General features: G+C 43.6%; 1 protein-coding gene across 2 annotated transcripts in view; it reads right to left on the reverse strand.

Moving 5' to 3' along the window:
• Window positions 1-237: 237 nt before the first annotated feature.
• Window positions 238-22,245, reverse strand: part of antxr2b (ANTXR cell adhesion molecule 2b) — a 26,657-nt gene continuing 4,649 nt past the window's right edge. For both annotated transcript variants that reach the window (XM_063211314.1, XM_063211315.1), the window contains exons 4-17: window positions 21,455-21,536; window positions 19,258-19,362; window positions 17,030-17,098; window positions 15,880-15,960; window positions 14,864-14,924; window positions 14,627-14,722; window positions 13,499-13,568; window positions 12,049-12,127; window positions 9,440-9,535; window positions 7,399-7,455; window positions 6,505-6,603; window positions 5,200-5,379; window positions 3,665-3,745; window positions 238-887 (exon numbers count right to left, since the gene is read on the reverse strand). In XM_063211314.1, coding sequence (XP_063067384.1) covers window positions 849-887; window positions 3,665-3,745; window positions 5,200-5,379; window positions 6,505-6,603; window positions 7,399-7,455; window positions 9,440-9,535; window positions 12,049-12,127; window positions 13,499-13,568; window positions 14,627-14,722; window positions 14,864-14,924; window positions 15,880-15,960; window positions 17,030-17,098; window positions 19,258-19,362; window positions 21,455-21,536 — 1,195 coding nt within the window. In that variant the 3' untranslated portion in view covers window positions 238-848. The remainder of the gene's footprint in view (window positions 888-3,664; window positions 3,746-5,199; window positions 5,380-6,504; window positions 6,604-7,398; window positions 7,456-9,439; window positions 9,536-12,048; window positions 12,128-13,498; window positions 13,569-14,626; window positions 14,723-14,863; window positions 14,925-15,879; window positions 15,961-17,029; window positions 17,099-19,257; window positions 19,363-21,454; window positions 21,537-22,245) is intronic.

A 22,245-nucleotide genomic window follows, 5' to 3' on the forward strand; every position in this document is an offset into this window, starting at 1 on the left:
GATAGGCCTAAATGTAGGGTATTTTGATACTATAAGAGAGTTTATTTGGGCCGTAAAATCAAGACTTGGAAAAGGAATTCCTTGTTCCTACGTCGTAATTTTGTAATGGACCAGTAAAATACTGTAGTTTTATTCTTATTATGATAGAACTATGCAATGCAAACACTTCATCAAGGTCCGAAACATCTGGAGGTTTTCAATAGTAGGCTAATGATAAATGACACTCATATCCTGCTATATGTTTCAGCACATTTTTATTTAAAAATGCAAAAATAGACAATAAATAAAACAAAGGCACATCAAAAGCAAACCAGCAACTTAGGCAACTCTGAGCCCTCAATTGATTATCAGTCATTGTCCACACACAGCAAAGTTCCAGGGTAGGCCTATTCACTGGGAATGGTTTCATGAAGAGAAGTCCATTCAACACATAGGTCCTGGCCTATTTGGTTTAATTTCTTGACAAATTGGTCCTGTCTTGGGGGTCAGTTTAAGAGCCAGACTTTTTTTTTCTTTTACGAAGGAGTACTGTACAAAAATATTTACAATGTAGACCTAATAATGGCATTATCAGTATGCAATTGTAACACATACTAAGCAGACAAATAAAACAAAATATTAAAAAACTGAAAACTGGTGTTGTGTCATGATGATTAGGCTACACAGGATTTTTTTCACTCTCACTGTGTATCAGTTCTTTCAAGATCAACATTTGCAGTAATTAACTTTGGTATAGAGGTACATGCACTAAATGTGGTTATATTTTGCACAGGAAGGCACAATATGATTTGTTCAATGTCTTGCTGAGATCCAGGCAAATGGATGCAGAACGCGCCGTGACTTGGAGTTCACTGGCTCTGCACTCTGGTGAATTTGATGCAACGGCCCTGAAAGAGAAACACACAAATGATATGAACAATTGAAGGGGCACTTGACGTGATGGCAAATGTAATGCAAACAGACCCACTTTCACTAACACTCATCTTCTTTTAATCAAAGCTCCATTCATTAAATCCAATAAATGAGACATATGACATGGGTGGTTCTTTTACGTCGTCTTAAATAGAGAATAGCTGCCATCAACCAGCCTTTCCAGCACTGGATGGTCTTGACAGACCTGCTGTGTCCTAAATTTAAATGCTGGTAACCACCAAAGCTTCAGCACGCACATCAGTCAGTGCTATCTCTCCCACTAATTGGTAACGGATGGTGCTACTTCATCCATCCAACAGGGGTGAGCGTCAAATGCACGCTATATCAGAGGACACTGTTGTGGAGTTGTGACATTAACGATAATTTCTAGTAATTGAAGCCATTTGAGAGGCATTTGACTCTAATAGGCAATGAGGAAGGAGTCTAGGGAATTAGGCTAATCGTGTGGTACAAAACAAATGGACAAATCAGTCGTTATGGTGTCACTGTTGGCCACCATGCAAGGCCGCTGCATCCACATGCAGGTACCAGTCTACCAGAACTAGAACAAACCATTTACAAGTGAACAGCATGCAGTGAATTAGAACACCAGTACTAACAGATAGCAACACTCTGTTGTGAGGAGCTCAATGAAGCTGCTCTTCTCTCTGCCCCTTGCATTCTAAACCATACTTGCATTGTATGTTTATTATATACATATGTAATGACAATACAGTTCAATGTTATCTATAAGGCAGATATACCCTTCCTATTGTTTTTTTCTTTTTTAATTAAAGCTTTTCTTTAGATAGGCTACTAAGATTGAATTGGAATTGTAAAGTAAATTGATGCTACTCTAATACAATATATATAAGCAGTAGTCAGATGATGTACTGAATACTTTGTAAAAATGTTATACATCCACGTCAAACCCCTTGTATTGTACATCAATTAGATCTAGAGGAAAAATCTTCATCAGCTTCCTCTTTACTAGAATGACAGACACTAGCGTCAGCCTATTTACGGTGTGTGTTGTCAACCCAGCAACCAAGCTAATAGGCCTTCCATGTAGCCCTACACAGGTCAAGCTCAGTGCTTCACTTACCCCCACACAGGGCTAAACAACAACCCACGACTGTCACTTCTGTATACATGTATTGTATGGAAATATATATATAGTACGTTCATTCTGTAAGTGTGAGCCACCAGTGACAAACCGCCGCAAAATACGGATTGACAGTTGGCAAGGCCGAGGGTCAAGATGTCAGCCCTTTTCGGAGGTGACCGATCACAGCAATCGAGCCACATCCTCCCTTTTCCAGCCGGCCACCATTAATTGCTACCCATCCGTACCTCCTCCTCCTCCTCGTTAGTGCCATCAAGTGCCCTGACAGCATGGGGCACATCTCCAAATGTAATGACACTAATGGCTGGAAAACAAGGGAGAGAGGAGGAGGAGGTGGAGGTGGGGTGGGTGGGGTGGTGGTGTAGAGGGGGGATGTGTGTGTGCGTGTGTGCATATGAATGCGTAGCCTACGTGTGTGCATGTTTGTATGTGGGGAGGTCACACAGCCTGCTTAACCAACCAGCCACATGGCATGAGAGCAGAGCTCCAGAGCTTCATTCGTGTTGTTCAGCACGTGTGTACCATAAACTGAGCTGCTTACTGGACCAAGCAAATAGGCAAGGCGGTAGTAGATGCATGATGGGTGCTGTGTGTATGTACCATGCATGGGCAACCATGTTCTGGTCCTTGCCCATATCTAGCCCACTACTTTCCTGCCTCTCTCTCTCTCTCTCTCTCTCTCTCTCTCTCTCTCTCTCTCTCTCTCTCTCTCTCTCTCTCTCTCTAAAAAGCCCAAAAAATGCAGGTAAAATTAAAAAATGTTGTGGAGAGGGTGGAGGCAGGCGGTTGGGTGGAGCTCAGACACGAGGGAGCTGATTGGAAGTTAAGGAGCTAGGCATTTGGGGGTGAGGCCAGATTTTTAAGAAAATACAGAAAATCCAACAGCCTCTGCCCTTGATTACTGTCCGCCCATCGGGAAGTGCCTTGTTTTCTGGATTACCAGTCAATAGCTGGGTGAAGAAGATAGGGGATGGATGGAGATGAGGGCTGCTGGGTGGGCTGTTGGGGGTTGGGGTGCTATAGGAATTAGGGGTCAGGCCAAAGGGTCACTGGAAGCTAAACTGCCTCTCCTTCCTCTCCTGCCGTGCCAGCAACGCTAGCCCTGTCACCATCGCACACGGGATTTATCACTGAATAGACAGGCCAGAGGAGATACACGTGATGGTGCGGGATGGATTAGGATGGTGGTGGTGGGGGGGTTGAGGAGGAGGGGGGGCAGCCCGGGGTTGGTGCTTTCCAGGGAAGCACAACAACTGGACTGCACACCAGACTCCGAGACTGGAGGTGGCCCACTGAAAGCAATTATCTCACAAAGTGCCTGACAGTATCAACAATGCACACACACACACACGCACGCACGCACACACACACACACACACACGCACACACACACACACACACTGAGACACGCTCTACTTGTTAGTCATGCTGAGATGAGCACGGTTCAGTGGTGCGCTGAGTAAGAATAGGAGGCACACCAGCTCACTCCTCTTGAGGACAACGTGTCTCCAAACAGCAAGCAGATTCCCAAACAATTGGTGTTGAACTTGGGGAATATATCCTGTTGTGAACAATAGAAGTGGATATAATGGAGAAATGGATATGGAAGTAATGTGTTTTTTTTACCTGATCGTCTCCTGTTGGTCTCATCAGAGCCACCCGATGGTACTGCCGTCGTAACAGTGCCACGACTGCATCAAAACGCCCCTGCAACAAAGTATAGACAGCATGTATGGTACAGTATGTTCTAAGCACTTTGTCCAAGTACGATGATGGATATCCTCATTGCAGAAAAAGAGAAGAAAAAAATAGGAAAAGAAAAATATTGCGTGACTCTGTAGTTTTCACAGCTTTGGGCTGAGCCTTGGGTGGTGTGAAACATGCAATCCTTAAGGGAGTTCCCATATTACACATTTATGTTTTTAACAAACAAAGTATTCAAAAAAACATTGCAATTTCTCTATCCAAGGGCGTTAAAAACCTACATTCTATACATTGTGTTGCTCAGCAATAGTATTGAAGGCAAATGTAGAGCCAGTCCTACATGAGTAAGCTATTAAAAGACTGCTGAAGGCTATGTGCCTGGCCATTTTATTTTGTTTTGACTGCCTTGCTGTTGGCCCGTCAAAGCCTGGTGTCAGACCACTTACGTAGTTTCAGTTCATGCATGCGGACATCCTCTTTATAGACACACATTTTGTTCGCTCTGTGCAGTCGGAGAGGGTAGGCAGGCACTTTGATTGACATTCAAAACTATTTGTTCTGCCCTAAATTTCTGTTTGCTGTTTGCCATAAGAGGAGTCCAAGAGGAAACCAAGAAGTCAGCCAAGGCAGTAGAGTTTCTCAATGTAGTGCGGTGGCAAAAGACTGCAAAATGGAGGAAATCATCGCTAAGCTGGGTCAGCTTGAACTGACAAGTGTCTTGTAGCAGGGACACAGCGAAATATTGTAGGCCCCTTGTATTTGCCCCTTGTATTTGCACTTTACAATGTCTGTGAGGGTATTGTATAGGTACTCTAGATGTAATGTATTCATACTATGGCTAATTGTCTATGTCCACACCTAAAGTCCATGTCTATGTCTGCATGGGAAAGTAAGAAACGTTATTTCAATTTTTGTATGACCAGTGCATGTAAAAAAAATTGATAATAAAACCGACTTGACTTGACTTTGAGGCCCACAATCTAATCTTATCATATTATAGTCCTCCATGGGCCCCATGTGAAGTTGTAGGTCACCTACAAGTCCCTTATCAGCAAACTGCACTTGTATAGCACATAAAAGTGAAAGCCCACATGGGAAACTCCAACTCCCGTTGTCATTGTGACACAGCATTCCACAGCAGACAAGTGCGCATTGCACACAACAAAATTGAATTTATGCCACACCAATGCAAGGGGACAGGCCCCCAATGGCGCCCCAAGGGAGCAGTGCGGTGGGACGGTACCATGCTCAGGGTATCTCAGTCATAGAGGAGGATGGGGGAGAGCATACTTAGCCCCCCACCACCCCCCCAACAAATCGGCACTTTTTGGGCTACAAGTCTGATGCCCTAACCGCTTAGCCATGACTGCCTTAGGAGAATGTAAGTCTAGCATATGGAATAGAATAGAATAGAATAGAATAGAGTAGAATAGAACAGAATAGAATCGTGATCTCACCTTTATGGGAGTGTACCATTTGGACTGTGGCTGGGTCTGGGGTATGTATGTGGGGGGCGGCCTGCGAGGGGGTCTCCTGATAATGGGTTCCTCCACCTCCTCTGGCATCGTCACAACGGCGTTCTTGGCCTTTTCTAATCGCGCCCCCTCCTCTGTTGACCCTTTGTCTCCCCAGCGCACCTATAGGCAACACAAAGTGCACATTTACAGCTCAGTCGTTGTGTACAATCAATTATATTTGGAGTGGCGTTGGCTCACGTAATAGAGGAGCCTGTTTGGCAACCAGAGGGTTGCCGGTTCGAGCCCTGCTCTGTCTGACCCCATTGATGTGTCCTTGTCCTGGTACTTAACTCTAAATTGTTCCTGGTGGCAGGGTAGTACCCTGAGTGGCAGCCACCGCCTCTGGAGTGTGAATGTGAGGCATACATTATAAAACGCTTTGAGTGCATCTACCATCAATTGAGTGTATTTACCATCAGTAGCCCCTTAATGCAAGCCGTTCCTCCAGTGGCACACTGTAATGGTCATTGAAAAGCTAACTACCGTAGTATATAATACTATGACATAACACAGGGCCTTTAGTAATGCACAACGACTTGGTCATTGCCATTCTGGTAAAAACTAATTTATAACACAGTGTCTTAACAGGTTAACCATCAATCATTTTAGATGTAAAAGAAAACCTGACAATGCACAACTGACAATGTGCCTGCTAAAGGCAGGCGGGCGTTTTGTCTACCGAAACAAGTTCTGAGGGCAGAAACATTTATGACCATTAACACAGATCTACTAACTAAAGACTATTACACTTTTTCAAAAGAGGTCACACCCTGTATTCACTGCTAATTCCCTTGACGTTTGTGCACCCACTGTGTATGCAACAGACAAGACATGACATAACTGAGGGCCGAGCAAAACAACACTTAAAAATGGCCGCACCCTGTGTTTGCTTTAAAAACAGAGCTTTTGCTCCCCCATACCAGAATAATAACACGGTTTAGTTGAAGTCAAGATTTGGAAGAATAACATTACTGAAAAAAGCCAATATGTAAAATAATGTTACAAGAAATGTCAACTATCTCTATGTCAATATTGTTTTCATTAAATTACCTCCATATAATCACACACACACACACACACACACACACACACACACACACACACACACACACACACACACACACACACACACACACACACACACACACACACACACACACATACACACACACACACACACACACACACGGACGGACGCACGCGCGCAAAAACACACACACACAATAATCCAACATATGTATTCACCTCCATGCGGTAGATTCCCCCTGCCCCTCTGCCTCCATAGTAAGAAGCATCCACGGTGGGCCACTTCTTCTTGGGAAGAGGATCATCGTCCTCTGGCTCCTGTGGAGAGAAGAGAACAACAGTGTTAAAACTGATGAGATCATTTCCCACCATGTTACAAAAAGCATTTACACGTTCCATATTCACATGTCTTACTGTAACTGAGAAGCACAATACAGTATTAGTGGTCAAAAACAAGCCTCGAAATTAACTTTTTTCATAACCAGCCAAAATGGCTCATAGATGGTAATCTCTTACTGTGCTAGCCAAACACACACTCCCTAATGGATCAAAGTGGCTAGTAAGTTGGTCTTTTCTACCAGCCAAACTCAAATTTCACTGGCATTTGGCCAGTTGGCCGATGTTAATTTAAAGCCCTGGTCAAAAATGTATGTAACAGGTGAGCAGATTAATGATAAAATATCTGCTGGGGTTAAATGTATGGACTGTGTCACTCATCAACTGACCACATCTGCATCTGATGACACACTAAGGCGTGCAATCCAACTTGGCTCCTGTGACAACCATGATCTTGATGAATAAGCATCTTCACAGGAATGTACATGTATGTGTATGTATATATGTATATATATATATATATATATATATATACATATATATATATATATATATGTATGTATGTATATGTATATATATATATATGTATATATATATATATGTACATGTAGTGATTCATTTCAGCTATCAAATCAACTCCGTAAGAGCAAAGTACTACATTACTGCACATGCGAGTGTTATAAACACACGCCACCTCTAAAACGTGGAGACATATGAGAGTTGTTAAGATGCGATTTGTCAATGCTGCTGTGTTATTTGACTTTGTGTCTTACTTACGGGGGGCGGTGGATGCCTGGGAGGTGGAGGAACAGGAGGAGGAGGGTCCTTGATGACCTGAAACAAAGAAATATATTTATTTTCTCATGTGAAGAAACGGACAGTCTGACGTGATAAGAATGCTGTGTTTGAAATGTTCCACTCCATTACTTGAACATCTGACAAAATTTTGCCTGGCTATGTCTCTCACAAATGACAGATCGCATGATATGAGTCATTCTTGCAAATAAGCAGCATCCCTTGAGAAAACAAATTCTTTTCATTTTTTTATTTTCTGGTGTGTGTCTAAGATGAAGAATAATAATCAGCAAAGAAATAGAACAATGCCTTGTGAAACATCCCTTGAAGAAAACAAATATTCTGGGGGTTTTTTTCTGGCGAGTCTAAGGTGAAAAGTGTAGTTCGGCAAAGAAAGCTGAATCAACTTCAAAATTCCAAAACTGTTGCATTTACAATTAACTTAACTAATCACTATGAGCACCTTGTGCATTATGTAGACTTTACCATGAAGACACTGGTTTTATTTTCAATTTTCTGATAAATCCTGATAAGCTTTCCTCCTTTATTGTCCCTCCAATGCTGGAACAAGCTACGAGACACTACAAGAGTAGGGCAACTCTCGCAACCTTCAAGAAGCTTGTGAAGACTCATGATATGTGAAGACTCCAAGACAATTTCCCTTTAAACTAACCCTACTCAGCAGCATTAACCTAGCTATGAATGTTTAGATAACTTTCAGAGACAAGGTCCCTTTTGTGGAATAGCGACCGACAGAGAGATGCAGGATATGGAGAGGAGGGGTCTTGATCTCTCTGAAGGGAGCTATTCCACAACAGGGACCTTATCTCAGAACGTTACTTCAAACTTAACATTCACAGCAAGGTTATGCAGCTGAGTAGGGTTAGGTTGCCCTAGTCTTGTAGCATCTGGTGACGTTCCAGAGGGACAATGAAGGAGGATAGCTTATCAGGGTTTATCAGGAAACTGCACATAAAACCAGCGTCTTCAGGGTTAAGTCTACATAATGCACAATGTGCTCATAGCCTAGTGATTAGTTAAGTTCATTATCCTGCTTAATTACACCGTGACCCTTAAATTATTCATTGTTCATCGTAATTATGACAGCGACTTATTGATTTAATTAAAAGTTAAATCATTGGGGAATTAAAATAACTTCCGAGAGACAAAATAGTTTGTTGACTTCCAAACTTCTGTTTGTCGTTCTAGAACAGTGTGCGAAATTGTGTTGCTCAGCGACATCAGCTGATTTTGAGCAAGAGGTGACCGGACTACTTGCGGACTACTTGCAAAACACAAGAATTAGCGGCCAGAAGTCTGCTGCCATTGGCTGTGGTCTGATATTGAGCTCACAAGTCTGTTATTCAGAGATATCAGACGTGCAAACATTGGGGAGCCCCATTCAGGAGAAAGGCACATTCTACAGCAGGTGTCACCAACGTGGTGCCCGCGGGCGCCAGGTAGCCCTCCAGGAGCTTCTGAGGTGCCCACCAAGGATGTTAATAAACAGTGACGACGACCAGATATTAGTCACAGTTAATGCTTTTCTTTAAATATGGAGATAATTTATTCTTTATAACCTATAAGCAAATTAGCATTCAATCATATTGTGATTTGAGAATGATGTCAAGACATCAGCAGAGGATTTTGAACAAAAGTAGCCCTCGGGTGGCCCTTGGTAGCCCTCGGACCCAGAAAGGTTGGGGACCCCTTATGAATATGAATATGAATATGAAGAATGAAGAATAAGAATATGAAGACGAGCCATGTAAATATATTCCCCCACATATTATGTGTTACTGGTTATGTCCTCTTTAGATGTGTCCAGGCAAAATAAGAACCGTGATGGTGCCCGTTCCTGCACACAATCTTGAAATGGCCATCGTGTTCACGCCGCAGGTCTGAGTGTTCGACAACTGGAAAGTTGGTCACAAGGGAACGGACACCAGTCTGGTCGGCCTGAAAACAGTATGTGTGTGTAACAGAATGTAATCAGGAAAAATCACATGCACGGTCAACTTACAATAGTGCAACAGAGAGGCCAGAACCACCAGAGGAGAGCCAGGGCCAACAGCAGGAGCAGAGCCAGGACCACCATTAGAACCACCAGGCCATTGGACTGTGGAAAAACACAAACACCATTAGAACCAACAGAACATAAACACCATTAGAACCACCAGGCCATTGGACTGTGGAAAAACACAAACACCATTAGAACCAACAGAACATAAACACCATTAGAACTGCTGCCCCGATACCATTTTTTGGGCCCGATACCAATACCCGATACCCGACTGTGCAGTGTCGGCCGATACCGATACCATACCGACGATACTACTCTGTTTGAAATGTTTATACCAGGGGTGCTCAACTGGCGGACCCAGGTCCGGATGCGGACCCAAACGCAATGTCATCCGGACCAAGACAAAATCCATCTGTATTTAATATGTATAAATTATACATGAGATTTCGCTGCCATGCGATCTATAGGTGTATTTCTGCGAAGCCAGTCTTATGACAAATAAAAGTATCATCACTATGACAACTCAGTGAGTGAGCAAGAGGCCAGTGCGGCCAGCGAGTGAGGCTATTTTCTGCATCGGTCCGTAGCGACTTTTTTGGACCCTGGAAACATACGTAATTTGGCGAGTGGACCTTTTCAGTTTCTAGTTGAGCACCCCTGGTTTATACAGTATATACGTACAGCGGTGTAGTCTAATTTTTTGAAGTGGGTATACTGTACATTTGAGCATTTTTTGAAGTGGGTATCCTGTATATATTTGTGCTATTCTAAACAAATGATCAATCAATTTTAAGTGGGTATACTGAAGTCCCTAAAATTTAGAAGTGGGTATACTCCGTATACCTGCGTTCTACGTAGACTACACCACTGTATACGTATATGAAGAGCTGCATAGGCTACTACTTGGATGTAACATCATTGCTATCATGGCTTTGTCAGGCTGCTGCCTAACTTTGTGAAACAGGAAAAAGATTAATACTGTAGAAAGTGAATCCAGTAGAGCTTTTCATACTTAAATACCTCTAATATAAAATAACTAAGTTCAAGGCTGCATTCAAGTGTCATATGAGCATCTGTGGTATCGGTGCGCTATTTGTTGGTACTCGGCGATACGGATACCGCCATTTTAGTGCAGTATCGGGGCCCCGGCCTATACTGGTATCGGTATCCATGCAACACTAATTAGAACCACCAGAATATAAACACCATTAGAACCACCAGAATATAAACACCATTAGAACCACCAGAACATAAACACCATTAGAACCACCAGAATATAAACACCATTAGAACCACCAGGCCATTGGACTGTGGAACAACATACAGTGAACGCAGTCACAATCAAAAGCCCACTGTACTGCAAAAAAACATACAGTAACACACATATGCACTCATGCACACACACACACGCGCGCACGCACACACACACACACACACACACACACACACACACACACACACACACACACACACACACACACACACACACACACACACACACACACACACACACACACACACCATAAGAACCACCAAAACATAAACACTGTGGAACAAAATACAGTGAACACTGTCACAATCAACAGTCCACAGCGGAAGGAAATTACAGTTTCATTAGTTTACGATCTGAAATTTGGATTAATCATGGATGCAGAGTTGTATAAGGTAGAAGTAGAAGTACTCTTTCAGATGTATTTACAACACTAATAGTATGATATTACAAAGTTGAAACCATGTAATATCACACCACTGGTGTTGTAATTACATCTGTAAGAATACTTCTACCTCTATTTTATACAACTCTGCATGTATGCATACATCTCCGTTCTCGCTGGAGAATGGACTTCTCGTGATCGTGAGCTCTCGACGCAGTGGAACGATCATCAAAGTGCTTCACAGGGTCTGCGCGGACCACTGCACTCAAGAAGCTGCGCGGTGTATTGGGCAAGATCGCTGACCGTGGTGCTGAAGTACTGCCACAGCTGAGAAATGTCTACTAGGGCAGGGCGCCTGACGAATCGGCCGAACAGCAATGGAAGGGAAGTGAACGGGGAGGAGGTGGGTGCGAGCGAGAAGGCAAATTTCTGACAGGAGACAGGTGAGCAAAGAATGAATGCTATGTAGTTCATTAAGGGGCACTCCGAATTTCAGTGCACTGAAATTACACCGAATGATGACTGAGCGAAGAATAAGAATAGGCATACCTATCTTTTTGCACTGAATTCCAACGAATGACTTCCTTTCTCCCGAAAGTTTCTCCCGAACTTTCATTTTTAGCTAAATGTGCATAAGGTGTCCTGCAGCATGCACATAATGCGTATTCACATTTCACAGATCAGACATATTACACACATCTGTATACATACCACCATTTCCTTAGCAAAAAATTAGACATAGTGATGTAAATTCCCTAATTTGTGCTGTTGTCACCTAAAGGGGCATGTACTGTCAGTAGCAATGTATAAAAAGTTACAAACACAAAGCTTTGCTCTCCTATGTCCAAACGTCACACTGATACTGTATACTGTATTTTGAATGCCCTCACACAGACATCAGATAGAGATTATTAAGGTGTGGATGTGTGAAACAACAGCTGTCTAACAACTCACACAGGTGGTGGCGTATATGGTCACTGGACTCGAGATGTAAGACTGTCCCCTGTTGAAGCTGATCAGGACCTCGATGGATCTAGGAGGAACAGATGAACACACAGATTACATCACGACATAAACATGATGTGAGTGTTTCTCTATCTCCGCGTTAATGTATTCGGAGTACGACCATGAGATATTTCATGGTTAGTTTATAAATCATGACATCACTGCACAAGAGTCTGCTGCTTTCAGCTCATGGGAAAAAACGCCCAGTTTCTGTGGAACTGTATTGCTGACAGCAGTTTACATTGACTGACCACCTCTGGGAGCATTGGAAGGAGGAGGCAGGAGGGAGGTGTGTGTGTGTGTGTGTGTGTGTGTGTGTGTGTGTGTGTGTGTGTGTGTGTGTGTGTGTGTGTGTGTGTGTGTGTGTGTGTGTGTGTGTGTGTGTGTGTGTGTGTATGCACGTGTGCATGTGTTTTTGCATGTGCATGAGGGAGAGGGAGAGAGAGAGAGAGAGAGCGAGCAAAGTGGGTCGGTTTTTTAAAGTTCAGTCTTGTCTCGTTGGCTGTCAGAGGATGCCAGAGGACTGTACCACCGCCAAGCCAAACACACACTGGCTGGTTAAACATTACATACACATTCACATGTGCACACAGACACGCAAACACACAAACACACACACACACACACACACACACACACACACACACACACACACACACACACACACACACACACACACACACACACACACCTCCCTCTCATGGCCCATCCCTGTCTGTCATAGGTTTGCTCAAACACACACACACACACACACGCACGCACGCACGCACGCACGCACGCACGCACGCACGCACGCACCTCCCTCTCATGCTCCGTCCCTGCCATAGTTTTGTTCAAACACACACACTTACACACCCACCCACAGATTTTATTTTGGTGACAATCCCTGGGGACATTCTTTGGCAATCCCAGCCAATGGAATGTTTCAAATGAGGTCCCCTCTCTACTCCATCACACAGTGCCACAGCCAGGGAAGCTGACAGGGGAGGCACAAAAGGGTCAGTTGTCCCGAGCCCAGAGAGAAGAAGGGGGGCCCAGAATTGAGTCCTAATGTGGGTGCTGTGGCGCAGCGGCAGCGCGCAAAGACACCTAACCATATGAGGGCAACCCAGGTTTGAGTACGGGCCGAGTCCTTGCCCCGTGAATCACTCTCTTCACTGTTCTATCATCATTAAAGGCATAAAAGACAAAAAAATAAAAAAAGAATTGGGTCCTCATTACATTGTATGTATTGTTGAGTGGGGAGGGGGGGATGACTTTGTCTTGGGCCCGGCCAAAGCTGCCGGCGGCCACTGCCCCGGCCACAGCACCAGCAGCTGCTGCATCTGAGAGCATCTATTGTGCCGTTCTGAGCAGCACACTACACTAAGTGCCATCCAGTAAGTGAAGTGATACTCACTCTCCGACCTCCTGCAGCACTGGGGCTGGACACAGGACGTAATTGTCCTGCACTGTAGTCGGCCTCTCATCTGCAGAGGAAAGAGGAAGAGAGGAAGAGAACAGTGCATTTCTCAAAAGAGAAGTTGTTAGCTTGTTAGCAACTTCGGTAGTTGGCAATGGGAAAACGCATTGAAAACAACAAAGTAGCTAATGTAGTGAGCAACTTTGGTTTCGAGAAATGCACCCCAGAACAGAACAGAACAGAATGAGATAATATAAGCGCCCAGTCAGTCTCTGCAGTGTATCTGTCAGTGTACTGTGTGTGTGTTTCTGTCTGTTTTCTGTGTTCATGGTACTGAGACACTGAGGCATCATTGTGTGTGTGTGTGTGTGTGTGTGTGTGTGTGTGTGTGTGTGTGTGTGTGTGTGTGTGTGTGCGCCACATATAGTTGGCTTCTGGTGAAGTGTTAACTGCTTGGGGGGACATAATTAACTGTGTGTGTGTGTGCGTGTGCGCGCGCGTGTGTGTGTGCGTGTGCGCGCGCGCGTGTGTGTGTGTGTGTGTGTGTGTGTGTGTGTGTGTGTGTGTGTGTGTGTACATGTGTGTGTGTCTACATGTGTGTGTGTCTGTTCTGCCAAATGGACAAAATGTGACTGGAGGATGGAGAGAGGGAGGTTGTACTGTCTCATAGCTGCAGGCTTGTGTTTTGCCTTGCTGCTAAGTAATAAATTGCCATGCCCTCAATGTTGGATGTGGTGCAAATCCCCCTAAGGCTACGCACAGTATGATCTGCAATACTCTGCACTGCTATGCTCTGCTTGTCCCCCAGACCCCTACTGATTCACAGCCAGGGCATTCCTGCTCGTATGTGTGACTTTGGGCCACGGCCACAGGGGCTTCGCAATAGGGCGTTAAGAGGGACTGAGTCACTGGGCCCCACTTATCAGGGGCCCCCCCACAGGGAGTTAGATTTTTTTGTTTACATCTTAAAATTATATAAATGGAGGGTCCATTGGGAGCTGGGCTCATAGGGCCTGGAATTAGGGGCTACACCCCTGCACAGACGACTCGAGGAGGTTGAGGATGGTCTGGTGGTTATAAAAGGAATGTATTTGTGTTGCCACGGTGACGGATGCAGTAACTCACTGTAAGTGCGTTGATTGACAGTCAGGGTGCAGACCACGCCCTCCGCAGTGCGACCCCGAGCGAAACCATTCCCCCTGAGGACGATGCTGAAAGACTCTGCGGAGAGACACTTATTTAACTCAATACTCTTTCTTTGGTTTTTATATTTTTTGGTTTGGTTTGCAATAAACAATCCTTGTTGTTGTTGTTGTAAACGTCAAGTAACTGTCAGTAGTGGTGAGGCCTGAGGCTGCTTACCATTCACACAAACACTAGTAGGCTCCACCCTGTAGAGCTCAGTACAAGACTTCTTGAGAATCTGTAGCAACAAAAATTAAGTAAATAAATCAATTAACGTACATAACATATAAACAATGACAACAACAATCAATAGATATAAAATATATTAAATAACAATACAAAATAATAGGTATTGTGAGTGACTAATGTTCGATATGATTATTAATTTATAACGCAAATAGATAATACCTCCTTAGAAATTAGTAAATCTATAGAATCAAGTGCGTCCACTGTTTATGTTCCACGATTGTAGTTCATTTTGCTATGAAAAAAAAATCTTAAGTTAAAAAAACTGTCGACAGAGAATCTATAGTAGCAAGTACACTCGCCTCCAAAAGAGTTGTCGCCTATCCATCTGTTTGGAATAACAGCTAATAACCTGACTTTCAATTCATCACTTGGCTTCAGAAGTCACTCATATGAAAGCTACAACCCTCTCGAATGAAAATGAATGTACACAAATAAATGCCATGCACCAAAGAAAGATTGACCCTTTAATGAACACAGATAGGGCAGATTTTGACAAGACAAAAGTTTTGTCGCCTATCGAACATAATGTGAAAATGAGCAGATAAGTCACTTCAAAACACTTCAAATACGCAGATCGGGTGTCATACTTAATCACTGATTCACTCACACCTCTCCAGAAAATCAACTTTGGCCTTAGGTGTATGTTTAGGGTCATTGTAATCATGGAAAGCAGCACAATGAAAATCAATGGAGTTCAATGAGAGATGGTGACATATTTGATATTCGTAGAGCAATACATTTTTAACTTCATGATGTAATCAATGATAAAAGCCCTCACACACCAGCAGCATGCATGCAGCTCCACATAATATTAATAAGACACAGTATAAGCGACTTTATCAGAAGCCCAGTTGAATGTAATTCATTACAAGGCTTCAGTGTCGGTTCCTGACTTCAACTCGGGAGGGAAATATTGACATAATGTCTTATCGTGGCCCCCTTACCGAATTAACAATGCTCTTCAGGGCCTGAAAGCCTTCTAGCACGGGAAACACCTGATCCCTGCTATCAGCAATGTCCACAAGCTGAGGGAAGAAAAGCAGAGAGAGGGAGAGAGAGAGAGTGAGAGAGAGAGAGAGAGAGAGAGAAAGAGAGCTTGTTTAGCATCGCAAATATGTACGTCAGATCTTTGTCTGTGTGTGGCGACTTATTTATACTACACAAACACAAAGAGAAGGAGGAGAGGAGAGTCGTTTAGCATGGCAAGTAACTGCAAATACATCATGATTATAACTGTGTGTGGCAACTTAATATTATACTACACAAACAAACACACTGTCAGTTCCTGTTGCTGCAGCACCAGATTATGTTTTCCGCTTTCCCATCGAGAGTATTCAAGACGGCTTCAAAGAGGCGCACACAGGATGTGAGCCTGCCTGCTACAATCCAATTACACGGTAATGACATCGAGGTTCCTGTGCAGAGCAGGGGTGCATTTCTGGAAAGTGTAGTTGCTATCTATGTTAGCTACTTTGTTGGGTGCAATGTAATTTCCCATTGGCAACTACCGAAGTTGTTAACTGCTAACAACTACGCTTTCCAGAAATGCACCCCAGAGCTGGACACAGAGCAGGCAAACCCTCTCTATAGCATGAGCCAGGCAACGGAGGAGAGCAGCAGCGTACTCCTATTGTGTTTCGTTTATGTCGAAGTCACAGACTGCAAACCTGTTGTGTACTCCTCCACAAGGGATGGAATGGATGACATGAACACTACTCACAGCACGTGTTTGTGTGTGTGTGTGTGTATGCGTGTGCGTGTGCGTGTGCGTGTGTGTGTGTGTGTGTGTGTGTGTGTGTGTGTGTGTGTGTGTGTGTGTGTGTGTGTGTGTGTATGCGTGTGCGTGTGCGTGTGCGTGTGCGCGTGCGCGCGCGTGCATGTGCCTGTGTGTATGTGTATGTGTGTGTATGTGTGGTTAGATAGATATCCTCATATATTATGCCAAACACGTGCCTTGATGATAATAAGGGTCATTTGACACATTAGGATACACTGAAACATCATTTTGTGGCTTTTGCCATGTCAATGATCCAAATTAAATATGTAATACTAATTCAATACTAATGTACAATACAATACAATACAAACACAGACCTGATTGGCATCAAAGTCCTTCACGCCAACGCAGTACACCCTGGCACCATACGACCTGGCAGCATTTGCCTGCACAAAAAAAAGAAGAGGTTCAAAAGAGTTCAGGTTTAAAATGGGCAGCTGTGGCCTGATGGTTAAGGAGATGGGCTTTAGATCAGATGGTTGCAGGTAAGGTACCCTTGAGCAAGGCACCTAACCCCATACTGTTCCAGACACCGTAACCAATACCACGCAAATAACTGTGTGTCACTTTGAACAAAAGTGTCAGCTAAATGTAATGTAATGTAAAAAAAGACTGGAGCATTTTATACTACGGTACATTGATTGTGGTTTTCCAGGTAGTGTCTCCAGATATTAAGTTCAAGAGCATTTGTTCTGACTACATTGATTGTGACAAAAGCCGGACAAAAAAATAATCAGCTGTCTTCTGTTATTGGGACAGGTGATTACTATGACCATGTGATCTGGAAGCACAATTATCACTTTGTTGATACGTTCGCTGTCTACGCCTGAAATTGAGGTTTGAGACCTTCATGACAAAATGATTTTAACACATCAATATTAATAATCATCTTGTGCACATACGTCATGTAACATATCAAAAGATCAATGGTATTCATAGCATTGTATGCATGTAAGATGACCTGAAACGACACTATGATGATATATACATCACTACATGATATGTCTCTCAGCCTGGCTCTGGAAGTTTACTAACTACTCAAACCCAGAAGAAAGGCACTTCATAAAAAAACTCCAACATGTCGAATGAATGGCTGCGCTTCATCAGATCACTTCTGGTACACTAGGCAAACTTATCTAAGTAGGATGATGGGAAGTGGACACGGCAAGACTGAGCCTTAGCTGGCCCTCTTCTCTTCACGTGCGAGAGATAGAGTAAGCACAGAAATGCCAATGGAGCATTCAGTCAGCATCGGAGCACTGAGGCTGTCAAGTGGAAAGGCCAGTGAAGTGGGGAGAGAGGACTTAGCAGCACACAGTCAAGACCAACGGGGATGTGCTGCACTGTGTGCAGGTCAGTATGCTGCAAAAGGGAGTTCAATGGATTGCATGCATTTACTATATAGCATTTTCCCATTCCTTTGAGCACTCAAAGCACTTAACAATGTCTCACATTCACCTATTCACACTCACATTCACACACCTATGGCAGTGACTGCCATGCAGGGTATGACCTTGGGGTCTGGGGTTAAATATCTTGCTCAAGGGCACATCGATGGGGCCAGAGCGGGGCTCGAACTTGCAACCTTGTCTACCGCCTGAGTCTGACCCACCACTGCCGAATTAAAGCCCCATGAAGCAACGCTTTTACAAGACCACTTGAGCTCTCTCGTGTACCACAAGTGGTTCCCGACCCACACTTTGAGAACCACTGATGTTTAAGGTCCAGCTCCTTAACCATAAACAGAATTAAAAACCCAAGAAGCCACACGTTGGCAAGTGTAGGTTGGCATCAGGGCTTGACATTGGCACCTGCCAACCGGCCAAATGCTGGTAAAATGTGGCTGTGGCTAGTAACAATTTCAGTCTCATTCTTTGACAGGTAGCCTACCTTATTATTTGGTATGACAAATCAAAGTCGTAGCATCCATTATTTGTAAAATGTAAGAATATTCTAAAGAAAAAAACACATAAAAAACTTTGGCAAGCAGAAAGGGTAAATGGCTAGTGACTTGGGAAAGCCACTAGTCACAGTGACCGGTGAGCAAACAAGGCAAGCCCCCCCCCCTGGCTGGCTAACATACTTTCCAGGCTACACTGGTAGCAACCCCCTCGTCTCGCATACTTGAGCTGTCTTGCGGACCACCATGAGGGTGGAGAGACAAAGACTTAGCACCTCATAGCAAAACACTCTTGTGACTTTGAATCAACATTCTCTTGCTCTACTGTTTAAACAACCCTGTATAAATTGAAACTGCTATAGCAAACATTTACGTTTTCACGTACTTTTAGTCTACATCTCTGATGGTCAACCATACTGTACTGTAGGTCCAGCGGTCAACAGTACCTCCTCGGGGGTGCTGTGGTGCAGCGCGTTAACACACCGTGCCATATGCGGGCTACCCAGGTTCGAGTCCGGCCTGGGTCATTTCCCAAACCTACCCTGTCTCTCTCTCCCACATGCTTTCTGTCATGTCTTCAACTAACTGTCCTATCTAAATAAAGGCTAAAAAGCCGCAAAAACATTTTTTTTTTTTAAACAGTACCTGCTCCACTGTCAGCTCGTAGGGGTAGATGGCCAGCTTTCCATCCGTCAGTGCAATGATGATACTGGATGCCTTGGTGGTCTGTTCCTTCATCTGCTCCAGAGCCTAAGGAGGGCAGGTAAGTTAATGCATTGTAGGCAAGGTTCATTTGCACAGGGCATTTCATATTAGATGTCTGTGTTGTCAATACAGTAGATGGTTTACATGCAGTGCATGCAGTTTCATTGTAATAAGATTGTAATTATGTATGATTCTCATAACTTGTGAATAGTGGCATTCTATTCTATTCTATTCTATTATATTATATTCATACAAAAAGGCAACAAAATAAAAGCAGCATAAAACAATGAGTGCTTCATTATACTGTACTCATATTTATTCATAGCTCAATCATCAATCATCAATTCACTCATCAATTTACTTATAAGATGTACAGCAAATTTGTTTTTCTGTTCCTGTGGAAAGAGTGAGGCACAAGGACAAGGAGGTGGCTATGTAAGTCCATATGCCTGAGTGGCGGGGGAAAGAGAGAGAGCATTACACCAATCCCCCATTTCACAGTGACACACCATTATATCGCCACTGGACACTGGTCGCCATAAAACTAAAACTAACTCCCCCTTATGTCTGGTGTGTCTTGAGTCGTCTGAGGTGCAGTGTTGCCAGATATGTGATAATTATCGTATTTGTATCATAATTAAGATAATTTCAGAATTGTCATTCAGTTAATTTAGATGCCTGAAAGAACAATTTGGGTCTTGTACGACAATCTCCTCCCAAAAAGCTGCCAAAACCAATCATTTTGAGGTTTTGGTACGATAATTCAGCATATTCTATCTGGCAACATCGCTGAGGTGACACAATATTGTCCAAAAAGACAGAGAATGTGCGCACATCAGTACTGCAGGTGCTGAACCAAACAGACGGGAAATGGAAAGAAATGATTAACATTCGCCACACTGATCAATACACCTACAGAAGATGGCCATGGCCGTGGCTCACACAGCAAGGGCTCTGACTCAAGTTCAATTCCAGCCCGGATAAGGTCAAGGTCAAGGTAAACTTTATTATCCCTCAGGGGGAAACTCAAGTGGTCAACATTTCACATCTCCTCAAGATATACTACAACACATAGACAGTAGACGCTGGACATACCACATTAAAATAAATAAGGGATAGGAACATTTGATGTAAAATGAAATAACAATAACAATAGGTAAAAACAATAGAAGTAAAAAGGATGCTGTTTCCCGATACTTCCCTGCCTCTGTCTCCCATTATTTTCCTCCCTCCTCTCAAACAGTTATATCCAACAGTGATGCGCGGGCTGACCCGAAGTCAGCGGGCGCTTGCAGTTAATCACGGTCGACCGCAGGCACGGGTTATGAATAATATTTTTAATGATATTCAGGTCGGTTTCGGTTGGTCAGGACCTTTGAAATGATGCCGAATTTTATAGTAGGCTATAGTCTATAGACTCTAGTCTACTTTAGTAGACAGAGACATTTTTCATCGAAATAGATCAAGTTTATTTGGCTGAATAACTACGATGGTGCCCCACGAGCTCTGCAGGAGACTTAATGAGGCTCCTGAGTCGGACGAATCCTCTGCGCGCAACTGGTTCAGCAGGTGCAACCATTGAGTGCATTTAGCAGAACAGAGGGTGCTCTCTACACAATGCAATGGTGGATAGGATAGCCTCCATATTTCTTATACAATTGTAATGGTTTCACGCTCCTGTGTTGCTCACAGAGTTTGTTTTCATTTCCTGTGCCATACCACGGCTATGAGGCAATCCACTTGACAGCTGGCTCAGTCGGCTCCCTAACTTGCATTCTCTGTGCATAGGCTATGTGAAGTGTAGGCCTACCCAGACCCCTCGGAAGTGAACCATGCTGAGATCTTTACTGGCGTAGTCTTATAAGGTCCGTTGTGTGTTGCCAATGACTTTTTAAAAAGCGGGTCGGGTCAATATCTTTTCATAAATATTTCTTGCGGTCAGGTCAAGCGGGCGGGCTAGGGAAAAAAAATGGTCAGTTGCGTCTTGATTTTTCATCGACCCGCGCATCACTGATATCCAATAAAGGGTAGAATACTTGAAAAGATAAATAATCAAGAACATGTTACCAAATGTTTTGGGAGCATTGATCAGTGTTACAGACTTTTATAATTTATTTTCAGCTACACAGTACTGCACCTTCTTCATCCCCTCGTGCATGTAGGTGTCTCCAGCCGGCACGACTCCACTCAGGACATCCAGGCCTTTCGCAATCTTGTCTCTGCACACAAATACATACATAACATTACACTCTGCTGGTCTCTGCAAACAAATACATACATGACATAATACTCCGTCTATGGAGTGAGTTGCTATCTCATCTCTGCAAATAAATACATAACATTAGACTTTCTCTCTGTAATGAGCCGCTATCTGGTCTCTGCAAACAAATGCATGCATAACATTATACACTGACTATGGAGTGAGTTGCTATCTCATCTCTGCAAACAAACACATAACTTACGACTCTCTCTCTCTCTCTCTCTCTCTCTCTCTCTCTCTCTCTCTCTCTCTCTCTCTCTCTCTCTCTCTCTCTCTCTCTCTTTCTCTCTGTCATGGGGAGAGTGCACATGTGTGACGGGGTGGAAATTCCATTTGCAAAATGTGGACCTTTGCAAGTCATTGACGTCAGAAATACTGTGGGCTAAACATAAACATATACGTAAATTTCAACAGCCACTCAACAAAAAGTAAACAATTATTTTGTGTCAGAAATCTAACAGCTGTTTTCTTCTTTTCCCATAGCATGTGGCTGGGAAATTATCTGGGTCTTCGTCCTTGGTATGTGAATGGCTGAACGCAATGCATTCTCTGTGAAGCTCTTCTTGTTCTCTGCTGACTATCATGAAAGTGCTGTATGTATACATGAAGGTAAGGCCTGGGATGACTCAACTTACTGTATATGAAGTGACAGCAGTGTACAGTAGCAA

Source organism: Engraulis encrasicolus, chromosome 11 (assembly GCF_034702125.1).
Source record: "Engraulis encrasicolus isolate BLACKSEA-1 chromosome 11, IST_EnEncr_1.0, whole genome shotgun sequence".
Taxonomy (NCBI): Eukaryota; Metazoa; Chordata; class Actinopteri; order Clupeiformes; family Engraulidae; genus Engraulis; species Engraulis encrasicolus.